This window comes from Nematolebias whitei, chromosome 13 (genome assembly GCF_014905685.2).
Source record: "Nematolebias whitei isolate Nwh7 chromosome 13, NemWhi1, whole genome shotgun sequence".
Lineage (NCBI taxonomy): Eukaryota > Metazoa > Chordata > Actinopteri > Cyprinodontiformes > Rivulidae > Nematolebias > Nematolebias whitei.
The window spans coordinates 23,303,387-23,321,219 of NC_056510.1; the positions used below are offsets into that span (position 1 = coordinate 23,303,387).

The following is a 17,833-nucleotide window of genomic DNA, read 5'->3' on the forward strand; positions in this document are numbered from 1 at the left end:
GGAGAGGACGTTGGGGAGGGGAGGGGGGGGGGGGGGGGGGGGGGGGGGGGGGGAATCGGTATTGATATCGGTTATTGGCCAAATAAGTTTTAACATATCGGCATATCTGATATCGGCCAAAAATCCAATATCGTGCATCCCTAAAAATGTTCACATATACTCACAAAAATCAAGGTTCATGCTTAACAATCCAGGTAAAAAATCCAACAATGGTCAGTCAGGCCATCTGGATAGTTTCTTTTATTTATTTATTTTTTTTAGAGACGTTTCACCCTCCATCCGAAGGGCTTCATCAGACTGAGGAGTCACAAACAAACTGTTTTCCCCACAGTGGACCAACCAGTTTGCTGGTGATACGATGGTTTCTGGGGGCTGTCCTCTCCCCCGTCGACACCTCCCAAGCTGCCACAGCCAAAGTGGTTCAAGACATCAAAGTCCATGCTCAATCATCCAGGTAAAAAAATCCAACAATGTTCAATCAGCTGATCTGGACAGTTTCTTTATTTTTCTTTGAGAGACGTTTCGCCCTCCATCTGAAGGGCTTCATCAGCACTTTGGCTGTGGCTGCCTGGGAGGAGTCGACGGGGGGAGAGGACGGCCACCAGAAACCATCTCATCACCAGCAAACTGGTTGGTCCACTATAGGAGTGTGCTGGTTAGTGGAGAAAACAGTGTGTGGCTCCTCAGACTGATGAAGCCCTTCGGATGAAGGTCGAAACGCCCCTCAACAAAAAAAAACAAAGAAGAAAGAAACCATCCAGATGATCTGACTGAACATTGTTGGATACTCACAAAAACGTTTCATATTTTCGAACAGTAAAATTAACCAGACAATGTAAAACTTTCCATTCCATTGAAACTATCAACAAAGTGATTATTTTTTTTTAAATTTAATTTCTCTGCACTGTTTTGAACAACGAATCCAAGCAGTTCCTGTGAGCCCTGATGAGAAACAGTCAGCACACGGAGCCTTTGGGCGGCTGTAAAACATCTTGAGCCTCTTGAGTCTGCATTTTAACAGCTTTGTGGAAACAGACACTTCCTGTCAGCAGGACAGCTCTGTCTTCATTCTCCACTTTACCAAAAAGAAGAGGAAGGCTAACATCCTCCTCTTCCCTCATTAACATGCAGATTTGACTTGTTCTTCTTTAATCACATGACCCACCTGGCCTGAAGTCTTTTCTTCGTGGAAACTAATGGCCAATTGAAGGTCTGGTGGGTTGTCATAACGCAGACATGCCAACTGCAGCCGTCTCTGGGATAAGAAATAATAATAAAAGAAGCTAAATCTGGCTCTTATCATCTGAAAATGGATTCGTTAGAGAAGGAATCTGCTTTATTTTGCCCTTCTGCTGACACTTTGACACTGGAGCCGTTCACATGAAGACACAAAGACAGATTGCAAGTCCTAACTCGTGATGCACAGCAAAGTTCTGACTAATTAAAAAGCAAAAGCACTTGTTAAATAATTAACAGGAGCGTTAAGTCTTTAAAGGAAGAAGCCTCGGCTTCATGTTGACACCCCAGATGAGACGTTTCCAAGCATGCAGACACAATGTGACACTTGTAATTTAGTCTGAAGCTTTAATAGGAGGAAGATTACTTCTCCTCGGGCTGAAGGCGATCTGCTAGCTGGACAAGTATTGGGCTAAAATGTAATTTAGCCCCCAGCATGTCACAGTGGTGAAGCATGAGATGTGCATCTCACAGCACAATGCTCGTGCATGCTTGAGGTGAATGAAAGATATACTTTTTTTAAATTTTTTTTCCACATCAAGTTTAGCTGCTTCCTCCACAGCACATGCCTGTGTGCTCGTGTGGAATGACTCATTCATGCTTGTGGTGCACAAACCCACACATATTCTCACCCTGTCAGCTCTCCATCCAGAATCTCCATCACTACAGAGGGTTTACATTGACCTGAAACCGATGTGGTGGCCTGGAAACCTCAGCTCCTCCACCCTGAGGCTTTCTGCCACCCTGTAGCACATTTCCCTTCCCATCTTTTGCCTGTGACTATCAGTCTCCACGCTTCAGTTTCGCTCTGGGAGGCCAACCTTTCAGCATTTCCAGCAATGTGCCTCGGAAATCTGTTTCCAGGGCAACCGGGGTACCAAATACTCTCCCAGCAGCTCCTGGCTAGTGCCTCCTTTGTTTACACTTTTTTCCCCTTTATTTATTTCTGCAAGGATGTGGGAGTCAATCTAATGTTATCCACCCAGAGAGCAATAAATCAGCGTTTAATCGGAATTACATCCTTGAAATATCATGGAAGTAAGTGAAGTCACCACCTACACACAATCATTGGAAAGTATTGTACTTAATTACACCTAAAAACGCACAAAGAGGAGGAAGAATCCCTAAAGGAAGCGCTCCTGATACGCAGCTGCGCGCCTTGGAGTTTCCCCGTCCAGAGGCAAAACCCAACAAGTCATCACGCAAAATAAAAACAGAGACAATATTTGAATGTCAGCCTGGTGATTACTTTTCTCATTTATTAGACTTATTAAAACCCAACTCACGTCCACCACTTGTTTTTTTATTTTTATTTTTTTTAATTAAGAAGTCGTGCGCCTGCGCGTAAAAGCGAACTGAGAGCTGTCCAAGTGCTGAACCGAAGAAAAGGCGTTCTTCCTCGGTTTCTTAGACCGCACCCCCCCCCCCCCCCTCCTCTTCACGCACACCCCCAACATCGCCACCTGAAAACGGTTCCACTCCATAAGTCGCAGCACAAACCCACACAGAAGATCTGAACGGAACGCGACAGAAAAGGAGCTGATGCGTTTTTTGTTCATTTTGGGGAGTTTTCCATCTTTAAACCACAACCAGACTGACTGTCTCCCCCCGCCCTGCTCTGATTGTGTGAGTTTTCTGAAACTAAACTATGATCTGTGGCTGCGCTGAGGAATGCCCCCCGTGTTGGTCGGACTCCGTCAGGAAGGCAGCGGCGTCCCTGTTTGGATTAAATGTTTGACCAATGGAAACATATGGGAGACATAGAAAAGTGAGCACATGGGGAAACCACCGGGAATGAATCACTCCTTCATTACGGTCCTGGCAGCTTTAGTCACATATTTCATGGAGAACAACTTCAGGTGAGCAGATATCCTGAACCTCTGGATTCTTAAGATCTCTATTTGTCAGTTTATTTATTAAAACTAGATTAAATAAAAAGTGAACTTTGCTTTTTAAACTTAAAACTGCTCGTTTTAGTATGGTTACTCAGAAATTATTTTTTTTTTTGTTTGTTTTGAATATTCAAATATTTACCTACGTTTATTTTGTCCGTGCCACATGAAGCTGATATTTACGCACGTGGGTTTAGTCATTTTGACTGTTTTGTGCCATCTCAACAGTGTTCCTGTCACTATCAAAATTCGCAGCCTGCTGCTTTATCTCTGCAGGAATCTTGCATCACGAACAAATTAATCCTCTCTTAAAGGAGATAGTCACCAAATCCCAGACTATGTGTGCGCGCATTAACACATTTTTTCTGGTTTCCATGTGCCATCACTCCCAGGCAGCTTGCTGCTGCTGCTAGGCGACAGATAAGGTTTAACTCCTGCTTTCTGGACTGTGACTTCTTCTTCTTTCGTTCAGTTTTTTCCCCTGATCGAGTGCTTTTTCTCATCGTGTGTGCGTTCCAGAGTCACGGATGCCAAGGAGCACGATTCCAGATCCTCCTCCAACATGTCTCCATCAGATTTTCTGGACTCACTCATGGGTCGCACTTCGGGTTATGATGCAAGAATTAGACCCAATTTTAAAGGTTTGTTTATGATCATCTCACTCTTTGACAACAATATTTGCACACACTTCACCTCCTACACATTGCAAAATATAAATAGCCCCAGAACTGTCACAGTAAGTGCAAACACAACCATTTTTTTTATCACTTTTCCCACTGTTGCTATGATACTGTGCTACAAAAGCCTCTTGATAGCAACAATCAGCTCTTCAATTAACAGGAACAGTGACTTGAATTAACTTCCTCATGATGATGCTACCTGCTTGCTTTTATTTCTTGAAACTCTTTGAGTAAGAATCTTCATCTTTGTTTAATACATACAGTATATTACCTTAAAATCAGGAAAGTGAAGCTTGCAGAAATCCTCACAGCAGACACTGATGCCACCATGACAAGCCCAGATGATAGATGGGGCCCTGGTGGAAGGGCTGCAGGCTTCTATAACCTCCTTCACTGTTGTTGTTGCTTATATGTTGAGGACAAGCACAGCTAACAAGAGTGGTGTGGAAGTTCTCCACTGCAAGTTGTGGGATGTGATTGTTCAGGGTTAGTGGGTACCAGTAAAAAAAAAACAGGCAAAAGAACAAAACAGGAATTAGAAATACGACTTGTGGCAGAATATTGTTCTTCATTCACTTCAACGCTTTTCCTGGTTCACAGTTTCAGATTTTTCTGTCAGATTTGTGGCTTTCAAGGCTACACGTAAAAGTTCCTGATGATTTACAAGAAGTTAGAACAGGTCTTATCCAAATTCAATAAAAACAAAATGTGAGCAGCAGGGACTTCTGGGAAAAATACATTTTTATTTGATTGTTTCCCCCTAAACACATCAAGGCCATTATTACAAGATCGGAGTCTACTGTATGACAACTTAGATTATATATATTTTTACTATTTAAAGTTTTAAAAAAATCAAGATGTACCTCACAGCTGGGTTAACGTTTGACTAACTAGTTACTGACAGTATGCATTGATGTTGAATGATCCTGCAAATCCTCTGTATATATATATATATATATATATACAGTATTGTGTTTTTTTATATACACCATAATTTCCAGACTATTGAGCGCATCCAAATATAAGCCACGCCCACTAAATTTAAAAAGAAATAAAAGTGTATATATAGGCTGCTCTTGTTTATAAGATTAAAAAGGTTAAAAAAAATCTGACCAATGAAATTACCGAACAGGCAGGTCACAGTGGACCAATGAAACAGTCCACCTTAAAACACGAGATGTTTACACAGAAGGATTTTTTTAAGTTTTAATTAAATATGTACTGGTAACATACACAAATACTGTATGTATAGTATTTTTTTCTGAACAGTGCCTGTTACACAGCTGGGGCAAAAAAATAAAAAAATACAGTAGCCTGTACCAGGAAGTCACTGATCGCTATCTTCATCTTCCTCCTGCGCGAGCTTGTGCTGTCCTCCATCACACAGCTGTCTTGTTTTGAAAGGCAGGGGAGGGGGGCCCTCCCCGTTTCATTGGTCCACTGTGACCTGTTTGGTAATTTCATTGATCAGATGTTTTTTTTTTTTTTTTACATTTATTTATACAGTCATTGAGTCACGAGGACCCACCCCCCAAAAGAGACGTGTATTGGGCATTTGAGCACCCGGGTAAATGTTTTGGCAGCATGAAGCTCGTTAGCCTGTAAAAAAATAAAATCCATAAATTAACTGCAGCATTGTATAAGCCGCGGGGTTCAAAGTGTGTGAAAAAAGTAGCATCTTATAGTGCGGAAATTACGGTATATTATTTCCAATGGAAGAAACTTGGGTTCTCCATTTTACATTAAATAATGAGAAAAGCATTCTGTATGTTTGAACTCTTAACTTTCAGAAAGTGTCTCTTTAAAAAATATGAAATAAGGAAATGTAATTTTCCTACTATAAATTCCTGTTCTATACTAATCCAGACCTGGAAAACACAAAAAAACTAACTTCATACTTTTCAAACTTGCATACCCTGAATTATTGATTTTGCTGATTAAACCTGTTTGATCCTTCATTTGGACCCCAGATCCAGAGGTAGATATAGACTTAAAAGCATTTTCTGGTTTTACAGCCAGACAAACAGCTCTGCCCCTAAGAGACTGTACTATAAACAGTTTTGCTTGTGAACCTGCTACTTTGAAGAGCGCTGAACTGCGTTTCCGAAGGCTGACCTAGATTTTTGTGTCATACGTTTTGTTGTGAAGAGATAGAGCCTTTTTTTTATTTTTTGCTTCGGCTGGAAAAATGGAGCAACATGTAGACAAGCATAGGCAAATATTAATACCGAGTCCCATAAAATATTGATGAGGAAAACACAGGGGAAGGCCAGTGGGAAGAGCTTACAACTTCACTTATCAGCCTGGGAAAAACGATGTGCTGTGGCTCTAAAAGACATGCAAGTCTCACAAAGAGACTTCAGTTTATGTGGAGAAAAACAATTTATACCACTCACTGGAGCATGCTGGGTATGTTTACCTCACAGTGTTGGAGAGGAGATGCTAAAGTGACACCTTGTTCCTTTTTTGCAACCAATAACTCCAAATGTTTAGGATGGTTCAGATCTTTAAAAAAATTTATGAACAATTATTATTTGTTGCAGATATCTTATTGAACAACCTCAGTTTGTAGCGACAGGACAGGACTGATCTAATCTAAGCAAGGAAGCAATGAACTGCTGACATCTGAAAACAGCTCAGATCTCAAAATGTTATGAGGATTTATATGAACGCCAATTTTGAAACAATTGCAGCATCCTTAGCTTTGAAATACGTAGTTACTCTTTTAGAAATATTATGATATTCTTGCAGGAAGTGATCCACGCTGCACTGGAAGGGCTGTTGCTGGATGATTGCAGTTAACCATAAAATGTATTAAATTCTTATTCTTTAAACAGATGCACATCAGCTGCTGTGTATTTTCTATTTTAAACCGAACAGTGACAATGTTCTAGTCATTTTAGTCAACTCTTGAAAGTAACATTACATTGAAATCCATGTGCTATAGTGAGATTTCACTCAATCTCAACAGAGTGTGCTGGGGATCACCGTCAGCTGTTACAAAACCAAGTTTCACCTCATTATTTATAAAACTGAATTGTTGAATTAAAGCCATTTTTGTGTTTTTAGGTATTACTTGGGACATCCATGTTAAACTGTGTTGATTGTGAACGTTAATGTGTTGTAGATATGTATGGATATTGACCTAATTGTACTTTTAGTAGTACATTTTGGTATGTTTTTACTTCTTTTATTGTATGTTATGGTAACTGGTATCTATATTTATACTATCTGAAAGTTTAATTACAGTATATAACATGTTTGAGATTGGAGTTGTTTCAAAATAGCAGGAATCTACTTCCTCACTCAAATTAGCAGCTAGTTTGTTAGATGGTTAGAAATGATTTTTTTTATTTAGACTGAGTTTGTTCATATATTTTTACAACAGGTAAGATATTAACTATTCAAATGTTTCCACTGAACCCCACCTCAAAAGATCTATATTATTTTAACATATTTAGTTTAATTAACACAGATACCCTTTGTATATTTTATCATCAAAACGATGGATTTAACAACTAATTTTTTATCAGAACAGCTTTGTTCCCCACTTTTTTTTTTTTTCTGCTGATCCAATATTTAATTTTGTGCGTTTGCATGCTGATGATTCTGTGTGCATGTTTCTCCTATTCACTGTGCAAACAACAAGTTAACCCCCAAAGATTATCTTCATTAAAACATAAAACGTCATTACCAAATGTCATTAAGCTCACACAGCATTAAGTTTTGATTTAATTTGCTTTTTCAAAGCTTCGAGCCGAAAAGCAAACATAATTCCACAGCAACATATCACCATCTGAAAACATGCACTGCTTGTTGTATTAAAGCATGCTTGAATACACGGTGAAGCAGCAGCCAGATTTCCCTGTGAAGCATCTCCACTCACGTCAAACCTCGTCATCCTTGCTGGAACATATGATTTAAGGCTGTTTTCCCCCTTGTCATGTCATTCTCATTCCATCCAACAGGTCCCCCCGTAAACGTTACATGCAATATTTTTATCAACAGTTTCGGCTCTGTCACAGAGACAACCATGGTGAGTTCTTCTGCTCTTTTGATTGATGTTTTCCCTGTAAGATGTGTCAATGTGTTGTCTATCCCTCAACCTGCAGGTCCACCTGTTAATGTTACCTGCAACATATTTATCAACAGCTTTGGTTCTATAGCAGAAACTACAATGGTGAGTGGAGTGATGTGCTTGGACATATTTTAAGCCCTGAATCCATTTTTTCCCCTCCAACCAATATCTGCTATTTTTACATCAACATGTGCATTGATTTTAAACCCATTGCATAATCCATATACGCAGTCTGAGGCTCTTTGCAGATGTTCAGGTTTAATACGTTATCCAACAATTTCCAAACAAGCAATTTCGTTTAATTGCAGCTCATAAGAGACAATTGGGGGAATTTCAGAGAAGCTGGTGCACAATATGCAATAGGAGAAGCTGTCAGAGGGGTGAAGACATAAAACCTACAAGGCTGCATCGAATCTAATCAAGATTAAAGGATTCCTAATGAGCGATAATAACCTCTCATAACAAATGGAGAAAAATCGTGTTCTTTTGAGTTGTAGCTGGAAGACACGAGACTGCCAGGGAATTACACAGTTTTAGACAGGCAAATACTCTGCGCCGCCAATATGCTGATGAAATGTCAAACAACACAAAGGCTGTTCATCATCGTGACATATCAATTACTCAGAGCGACTGGGCCTTCTGACACTTCATCCTAAGAACTGTAAAGTCAGAGCTGCCCCCATCAGGGTCTGCTAATCCATCATTTATTTACCTTTCGGTCATTTCTAGCTAAGACAAAAGTAAAGTTTTTGAAAGGTCATATTTGTAAATGCAGCTTGCGACACTATTTCAGCAAAAGGACACATGGATGATGACTAGGACTGTTCGAGCACCAGCACATGATGGATAATTGAGCAAAATTCTAAATTATTTTCCCTCATACCCTTTTTTATTATTATTTGTGTGTGAAAGTAAGTAGTAAGAATGTATATATGTATGAGTGTAATATGTTTAAATACTATTTTAATGTTGAGCCTCTGTGTAATTGTTTGTGTACGTGATCATTTTAATCATGGAAAGCAGCCATGGTTGTTTTAATGTAATCAGATTCTGAAACAAGGTGGAATTACGGTTGTGGTGAGAAGTTTACAGATGAACGCCATTAATCTGGGACTTTAAAGGATTTATTAGAATCAATGTTTTGGGGTTTTTTTTCCAGGGTGAAATCATGAAACAACACATCAACGATTTTTTTAAATAAGAATTGGGCACACAAGTTTGAGCTTATTGTGATTTCTCTCTGACCCACACAGAACTCAAATATCTACATTGGGTTACAGATACTTTAGGGCTTTGGGAAGAGCATTGCAGAAGCGTCATGTTAGCTTCTTCTTTCTAATCTGAAACCAGTTTCGATGTGTTTGACACGTTTGTCTTGCTGGAACACCCAGCTGCATCCAAGTGAAGTGAACTGCGATGTTGAACAATTTGAGGGTAGTCCTCCTTCTTTATTATTTAATCCTCTTTGTTCGATTCATCATTGGAGCAATGCATCATGATGCGCCCAACACCATGCTAGACACGTGTTTTTAGGTTTGAAAGCCTCACCTTGCTGATGTAAAACTTCACTGTGGACAGTTTCCAGTTCATGGCAGGCTTGAGCCTTAGTGGCTCCTGGGTTGTTCCTAAACATCTTAACCTACTGGCATTTCCTTTCATGTGACGACTTGGGTTTACGTCCAAACCCTGGCAAAGGGGTGACCCATCCAAATAACATGCACACGCCTGTTAGAACTGATGATGTTGAAATCTGACATGGTTGAGCAATGACTCCGAAGAACTTTCCAAATTTATCAAAATTCCAATTTTCATTGGGTCTTCAAATTGTTCTGAGTTTTACTCAGTTCAACCAATGCTGTCAAACAAATCAGGAAACCTGCAAGCTGCAGTCAAGCTCATCATGAGCACTAATGAGAACTTATTAATCCTTGGTGTGTAAACGTCTGACTACAACTGTACATCCACTTCAGATCTATGGTGGTTTGCTTGCTTTATTTGTTTATTTGATCCTACTTTATCTCAAATAGTTACTCTTGTTAGGTATTTTAAATCCTAATTAGATTTACTTATGTTTTTTTTTTGTACCCATCATAAAAAGAGTTGCATAATATTCAAATATGAACATGTGTGGCAGATCTCAAAAGTCACTGTGCAGCAAAGTGTGCCAAGATGCTTGTGGTCTCCGCAGGATTACAGGGTGAACATCTTCCTGCGGCAGAAGTGGAACGACCCTCGGCTGGCGTACAGTAAATACCCAGATTCCTCTCTTGACCTGGACCCGTCCATGCTGGACTCCATTTGGAAGCCTGACCTGTTCTTTGCCAACGAGAAGGGCGCCAACTTCCACGATGTGACGACGGACAACAAGCTGCTGCGCATCTTCAAGGACGGAACCGTCCTCTACAGTATCAGGTGAAGCTCTGGACATTTAATACGATCATTTTTGCAGAGTTGCACAGCATTAGTTAAAAAATGATCTACAACGGAATCAAGTGCTCTGATACATTCGTAACTCCAGAACACATTCACTTCTCGCTTGTCTTACATTTCCTCTCCAACTTCAAAGACTGCCAATCTAAAGCATGCAACTTTAAATTGATTTGATCTGTTATGATCACTCCTTTGAAATAGGGTAATGCATTGAACGTTAGTGAATTCCCAGGCGCGGTACAGATTTTTCTTTTATGGAAAGAAACACTGATTAAAAAGTGCATGCTAATCTCAGGGGCTGTGGTTGAATCTGAAGCCAAGAAAGAGCCTAAAGCAAAGAAAAGAAAGTGCCGTTTTCTCCATTTTAATCTTTCTGCAGGAAACAGTTACAGACGTGTGCAACTGATTCCAACTGAATAGCATTTAAAAAGGCATTTCAGTTCTAAATTTAAACAAATCTCAGGTACAAGATTTGAAAATGGGCTGTCTTTCATTTCTATACAGCCCCTGTCACACACAACCGTCGGTATTTTGTGCAATGATGCAACAGAACTCGGATCAATTTCGAGTCCATTTGGAGAGCAGCTCAGCAGCTGAGAGGTGCACAGGTGTTGAGGTGGAGTGAAAGAAATGAAAGGTGGTTAACAGCACTCTGCACTCGTGGGAGAAACGACGGAGCGGGCAGACCGCCGGCCACAATGCATCACTGAAACAATAAGTGGGAATAATGAAAGTGTGATGGGAACCTGCTGAAGGGAATCCCACGAGACGTGCCGAAGGTTCTGACAGGACAGAAAATGCACCCAATACCCAAAAAAAAGAAAAGTTTTTACCAGGGATTTCATTTTTAAGCTAATTACTTTTAAATTATCTGTCAAGGACCAGTTCAAGGTTTAATAATTCAGTTTCTTGCCAAATCAGAGAAGGTATTTCGGTGTGTAACTTTATTTTACTCACAGGTTGACTCTCATTCTGTCGTGTCCAATGGATCTGAAAAACTTTCCCATGGACGTTCAAACGTGCACGATGCAGCTGGAGAGTTGTAAGCACAGATTTTCTCTAGACTTTCTACAGTGAGTACGCTGCAAGTTTTCTATATGACCATCAGTTCATTTCTGTTTTTAGTTGGCTACACCATGAATGACCTGATCTTTGAGTGGCTGGAGAACGGCGCGGTGCAGGTTTCCGAGGGACTCACCCTGCCTCAGTTTATTATGAGGGAAGAAAAGGAGCTGGGCTACTGCACTAAACACTACAACACCGGTTAGACAGCAAACACACCATAATACTGCTGTATTGTAAACAATGATTCACATGATGTATTTTCAATTTACATACTTCTGCATACTTTGTGCTATTTTAGCCAATTCAGAACTTTCAGCTCATTCGGGAAATAAGTGCTATGACTTTTGGTTTATGTAGCATTCATACTTTTCAATAAACTTAACTTTATTAACATCTTTTCCCCATACAAAAACACTCTTGAATTGCAGTAACATTGTTCTCTTTGAAAAATGCTTCAACATACTAGCTCTATTTATTTCTTGGTGTGCCACTTTTAGCCACAATTTAGCTACTTATAGCTTTTAGCTAAGTTCTACTACTTTCAAGTTCAAGTTCCTTTATTGTCATTCGCATCACATGTGGTACATGATGTGAAATGAAGTTGTGTACTCAAGGTTCCAGTTAGACCCTAAATTAGCCAAAACATAAAGTATAAAAGGAAACGTACATAAGGATCTAAGATATACGCTAAACAATAATAATGTAAAATAATACGGTGTATTAAACAGCAGCCTGAATATGAGTCTGTAGTGAGCAGATAGGTATGAATGAATGGCAGCAGCATAAGATCAGCAGCATGGACAATCAGCTAGCTTTATGCTACTTTAAGTTTTTAGCTAGCATTTTGCTTATTTTTGCATTATTATTGCAGCTGTTTTTTTTCTTCTTTTGCTTCCCTTTTGCTGCTTTGAGCTTCTAACCTGCATTTCTTTTTAATTTTTTTACTTTCAGCTAGCCTTTTGTTACCTTTAGCTTCTCGTTAATCTTTTGATAACTTGGCCTTTTTCTGTTCTTTTAGCTTTTGGCAACTATTTTGCCACTTTGGTATTTAGCTAACCTTTTGCTACTTTTAGGTAACATGCTACATTAGCTTCTAGCTACCATATTGGTTTTGTAGCTTTTAGTTAGAATTATATTAATTTTGCTTTCAGCTAGTGTTCTGCTTCTTATAATGTACCTCTTATCTAGCATTCTTGTTCTTTTAGCTTTAACAACTCAGTTTCAGCTGTCTGAGCAAATGTCATCAATCGTTCAGCATTCACACTGATGTTCACGGATTGTCATTTCTTTAGTTTAACGTTTCCTCCCTAATAAAAACTGGATTGCTCTACTCGTGTGTCATGCTGTTCAACAGGTAAATTCACTTGTATCGAAGTGAAATTTCACCTGGAACGCCAGATGGGCTATTACCTGATCCAGATGTACATTCCTTCCCTCCTCATCGTCATCCTCTCGTGGGTATCGTTTTGGATAAACATGGATGCTGCTCCTGCCAGAGTTGCGCTGGGCATCACCACTGTGCTCACCATGACTACTCAGAGCTCTGGATCCAGAGCTTCTCTTCCAAAGGTAAATCTCGTTTGTCTTTACTTGATTTTCAGGTCAAATATAAAATTGTTGAGGATTTTTTTCTTTTGGATGAAGACAAGGAAAAATAATTTTTGATGACACTTCAGCTGCACACACGATTTAATCTTTAAGCGTTTCGAAAAGCTTTGGTTCCTTTGCCTCTCATATCAAAATAAAGATGCTGATGATTTCTTCCAATAACCAGTTTGTACACATATTCATTTTATACTGATGTCAATTAAAATTTAGCTTTTTTCCCCCCTCATCGGCAGCAAAGACACAATCATCTAAAGCATGTGTACATGACAGATAACTGTGCTCGACTGCAGCAGCATATTCAGTTATGGAAAACAACAATGCACTCAGTGTGACGAGCACTGCAGCTCACTGAGTAAATCTCAATGATCAGTCACTCAACCTCATCATTTTCAAAGGCTTCAGAGATGCCATAACAGACATGAAAGACACATGTGCTGATAAATATTTCAAGAAAAGCCTTTGAGAGCTTTGGCTCGTGAAAACAATACATCAATATGCCGTAAGTGTACTCAAATAACTGAGCTGTTTTCTTCACATGCTAATCAGTTGTCACGAAGAGACAGGGTCGCGGTGATGATGAGAGAGAAACAAGCTTCCAACTTCATGCCCAACTTTTCTAAAAGTAACGGATCCAAATCAAAACTCCAAACTAAAGATCTGTTTGTTCAGAGTTAAAGGCAATCATCCCCCGCTGCTAAATGCCAAGCTTTTGCTGACATTAAAAGCAGCTCAGAAACACTTGTTAGCAAACAGCATCAGTGATTACAGCAATTTAGACGTCACAGTTAACTGAGGAGCGAATCAAAGAGAATACAGCAGATGCACGCTACAATTTAAATTTCACTTCCAGAAGTGTCATTTAAAAAAATCGGATTACATTTTAGGCTGCCTCAAAAATTCACGGTGCATTTGAACTGTGAACTTGTGTCGCCACGTCGAAGGGATCCGACTCAGGAAATGTGTTTTCTCTTCCAGGTCTCGTACGTGAAAGCCATTGATATCTGGATGGCTGTGTGTCTGCTCTTTGTGTTTGCTGCGTTGCTTGAATATGCCGGGGTTAACTTTGTCTCCAGGCAACAGAAAGAGTTTCTCCGCCTCAGGAGAAGACAAAAGAAGAACAAGGTAGCTTTTCAAAGTCTGTACAATGTTTGTTATTGGGATGGCGAACTATTGAGGGGTTCTGGGGTTAATGAGTCCGATCAAATCATCTCAGACTATCAGATTATCTCAGTTGTTCTAAAGAGTTATAATGGAATGATTCTTAATGAGCAAGGCAATCCACCGACACAGACCTGAAGATGGGACACATGAACTTGTGCACTTTTATGGATGCCCAACAAACAAAAGCCTTGTACATTTCTAATTGAAATTGGTTTACATCTATCAGAAGACCATGTACAGTAGATCCTTGAGTCTACCCAATCTAATGCTCCAACTTGGATTTTCAGTATAAATGAGTGTTAGTCTTGTAAGATTACATTGAAGAACTCCCAAGGTTCATTTCTTCCAAAGATACATTTGCTGATTGCTAAACAAGGAAGGGTCTGAGCACTTACAGGAGGAAAAAGTTTGGGTTTTAGGATTTGTTCAAGACCCCGGACAACAAGAATGGTTAAAAAGTGTATTGTAATGCAGCTGCTTGAGGTCAGAATCCAGTGGTGGGACCAATCTGCAGAGATATGACAGTGAGTGGACTGAATATTTCTGTGAGCGAGATGATGAACAGACAGACAGTCACTAATCTTCTCAAGCAGGAGAGGTGGAGGCCACTTGTAAGAGTTGGGCAAGATGACGTCACAGCTACTGGGTGAAGCGCAGATGCAGGGCAGAGCTGAGGTGAGCGTGGTCAGAAGGGTAATCCAAAAACGAGGTCCAGGAGTAGAAGTCGGGGTCCTACACTGGAGGTCAGAGATCCAGATACAAATTCATAGGGTAGTCCGTGAGTCGTAGTCGTCAGGCCAGAAGGAGTAGTTCGTAACGAGATCAGAAAGGCAAAACGAGAGCAGGCAGATCGGGGTTTCCAAAAGGCACGTGAGAGGTCAAGACATGAAGATCAGACAAGGCTGTGAACAGAACGCTGGACATCTACTTCCGTGAAGGGTTCGATAATCTGGCAGAGTAGAGTGGTGAGAGGAGAGCAGAACGGGTGCAGTGAATCAGTGCTGATGAGGATGTGGGTGAAGAGGGGGCGGGGCAGAGTGACACAGAGGCAGAACATGACAGTACCATTCAACTATTTTAGTTTGTCATGGAAAATTGTGTGTTTGATTAAAAGAAAAATAATAAAACATAATGCCTTGTGACAATGTTCAGTCAGGTCATCTGGACAGTTTCTTTTTTGCTTTTTCGTCCTTCATCCAAAGGACTACTTCAGTCTGAGGAGTCACCAAACAAACTGATTCCCACAAACATCATACTCCATAGTGAAAAAAAATAAAAAAAATCAGTTTGCTCGTGCTAATTTTTCCACTATGGACTATGCTGTTTGTGGGAATCAGTTTTGTTTGGTGGCTCCTCAGATTGAAGAAGTCATTCAGATGAATGACAAAACATTTCAGCAAAAAAACAAAACCATCCAGATGACCTGACTTTACATTGTGGGATTTCTACCTGGATCATTGAGCATGAACTTTGGCGTTAACACCTTGTGGTTGTAAAAGTGTAAAATATAGGTTATAGTATAAAATGACAAAAATACAAGAATATATTTTAACATTTCCCTTTTGAAGAGGTGATGCACATTATGGTGGCAAAATTTAGCCTGAACATCTGGAATTTTTTTTATAAATACCATCGCATTATATTAGAATTGATGTACAATAATTAATTGTACATCATCTTTGCTTGGCTTCAAAACATTAAAGATGACTAAATCAATACTTGTATGATGTTTATGAAGTGCCAAAGTTTTACACAAAGGTCTTACATCATTAGGAAGCACTCATAGTGTTTGCTGGGGATAACTCTCAGCTACTACCACACTAAGTTTTAGCTCAATATTCATTAAATTCACAGTTATAACCATTTTCTCTGTGGCTTCCCTTATGAATAGAAGAAAAAAAAAAGAAGCAGAAGGGAAACGTAGTTGGGAAATATAAATTAAACATGTCTAATACCAGAAAAAATATTTTAATATCTTTCAGTTTCCTCTCAAGTTTTTAGAACACATTGAAAAATGTTTTTATTGTTTGGCTGAAATTAAGATTTGTCACCTGAAGCAGTCGTGTTGTACTTTTTCATTAAACAGTTTTTTGTTATCCTGTCAATTTTAATTAAATCCAAGTATTTTTTGTCACGTCTGGTGATTAATGTTAATGTCAAATGATGGCACTGCAGAAACTCGTGCCTCAGGCCATGACGTCCGAGCTGCTGCGGTTTGAAAACTTGTTTTTCTGTTTTTCAGGACGAAGATATGCGCGAGGGCCGCTTTAATTTTGCTGGGTACAACACGAGTCAGTGCATGCCGGCGAAGGATGGCTCTGCCATTAAAAACGCGGTTCCCGCTTCCAACCCGCAACCGTCAGCCCCGAAGGACATCGACGCCATGAGGAAAAAGTTTGTGGACCGAGCCAAAAGGATAGACACGATCTCCAGGGCTGCCTTCCCTCTGGCCTTTCTCATCTTCAATGTCTTCTACTGGGTTACCTACAAGATCATTCGACACGAAGACATCCACCAAAACTGATGACGCTACTGGTCAAACTCTTCACTTCAGTCTGAGAAATGCTCAGAAACTGTGTATGGAGAGGCACCATGGCAGTAATGGTGGTGTTCTTTCAGGGATAACAGAACGCTCGTGCATCGTATGATGAAGCTCATCTTCTGATAATGTGAAGATTCTCGAGACACAAATGCTTTATTTGCTCCTGTATCACAGTCTGATGTTTTCTGAAGGTATTTAAAACTTAACAGCAAAAGATTGGAGCAGATGGACCACAATGACTCAGCCTGCCTTGGCATTAACGCAACCGAGGAAACAAAGTAACATTCCGTAGATATTTTGTGACAGTAGGGTAGCTCAGACTTTTTGTGATGCAAAATTTCTTATCAAGGGTGTTCGGACTGTTTTATAGTGTACTATTGTCCTGACACTTCCTCTCTGTTCAAAATGTTCTGAACTTTACAGAGAAAGCACGTCCACACACGTCCAACATAAGCCGCTGCATTTACGTCTCAGGCACGATGAAAATCTGGAAATCGGGAATTGGAGACTCCATTTTTTTTACGAAATACCCGAGGCCTTAGACATCAAAGATTTGGTGAGATGAAGTGCCGTGCTCTTCTATTTTTAGTGGTCTATCACGGCTGAATGCACGCTTTGAGCTTTTCTACCAAACACCCAAAGGTATTTCTCAGTGCTTACTTTTTTCTTTATCTCCAAAAGAAATTCACAACTAGCTGATGTCACGTAAAGATGTGATTTACACCCCCACCCCCCATCCCACACCCCCCACTATGTGTTCTAAATTTGCTTTAGATTTTGTAGCAGTTTCTTGGATAAACTATCAGGTGACGTACCAGTGAGCCCACATACTCTGACTGTGCACCTCATAACTCAGTGTTACCATGATTTATTTATTTATACCCCCCCCCCCCCAAGTAATAGCTAGGATTTCAGAGTTCGAGAATATGTTTTGTAGATTTAGTCAAAAAAATATTTATTGTGATGAGTGATGGGTTATGTTAATAAAATTATATATTTATGTAAACTTATTCAGCTTCCACTGTGGACTGTTTTTCTTCACTTTGTGTGTTTCTGGAAGCAATCGACACCGAAGGACGGGTCTACAGAACCTTCATAGTACCGAGCAGCTAAAGTCAATTGCACTCCGGGTATACTGTAG

General features: G+C 39.9%; 1 protein-coding gene across 2 annotated transcripts; it reads left to right on the top strand.

The window, feature by feature from the left end:
- The first annotated feature begins 2,916 nt into the window (after window positions 1-2,916).
- Window positions 2,917-16,674, top strand: glra2 (glycine receptor, alpha 2). Of its 2 annotated transcripts, none has more exons than XM_037686482.1 (9): window positions 2,917-3,095; window positions 3,648-3,769; window positions 7,777-7,988; window positions 10,075-10,298; window positions 11,276-11,358; window positions 11,442-11,579; window positions 12,736-12,950; window positions 13,965-14,111; window positions 16,393-16,674. In XM_037686482.1, exons 1-9 carry the CDS (start codon window positions 3,013-3,015, stop codon window positions 16,672-16,674), a joined length of 1,506 nt encoding a protein of 501 aa, XP_037542410.1. In that variant the 5' UTR covers window positions 2,917-3,012. The 2 variants fall into 2 exon arrangements, with proteins under 2 accessions (XP_037542410.1, XP_037542411.1); XM_037686483.1 differs by having other exon boundaries at window positions 3,057-3,095; window positions 7,921-7,988.
- The last annotated feature ends 1,159 nt before the right edge of the window (window positions 16,675-17,833 follow it).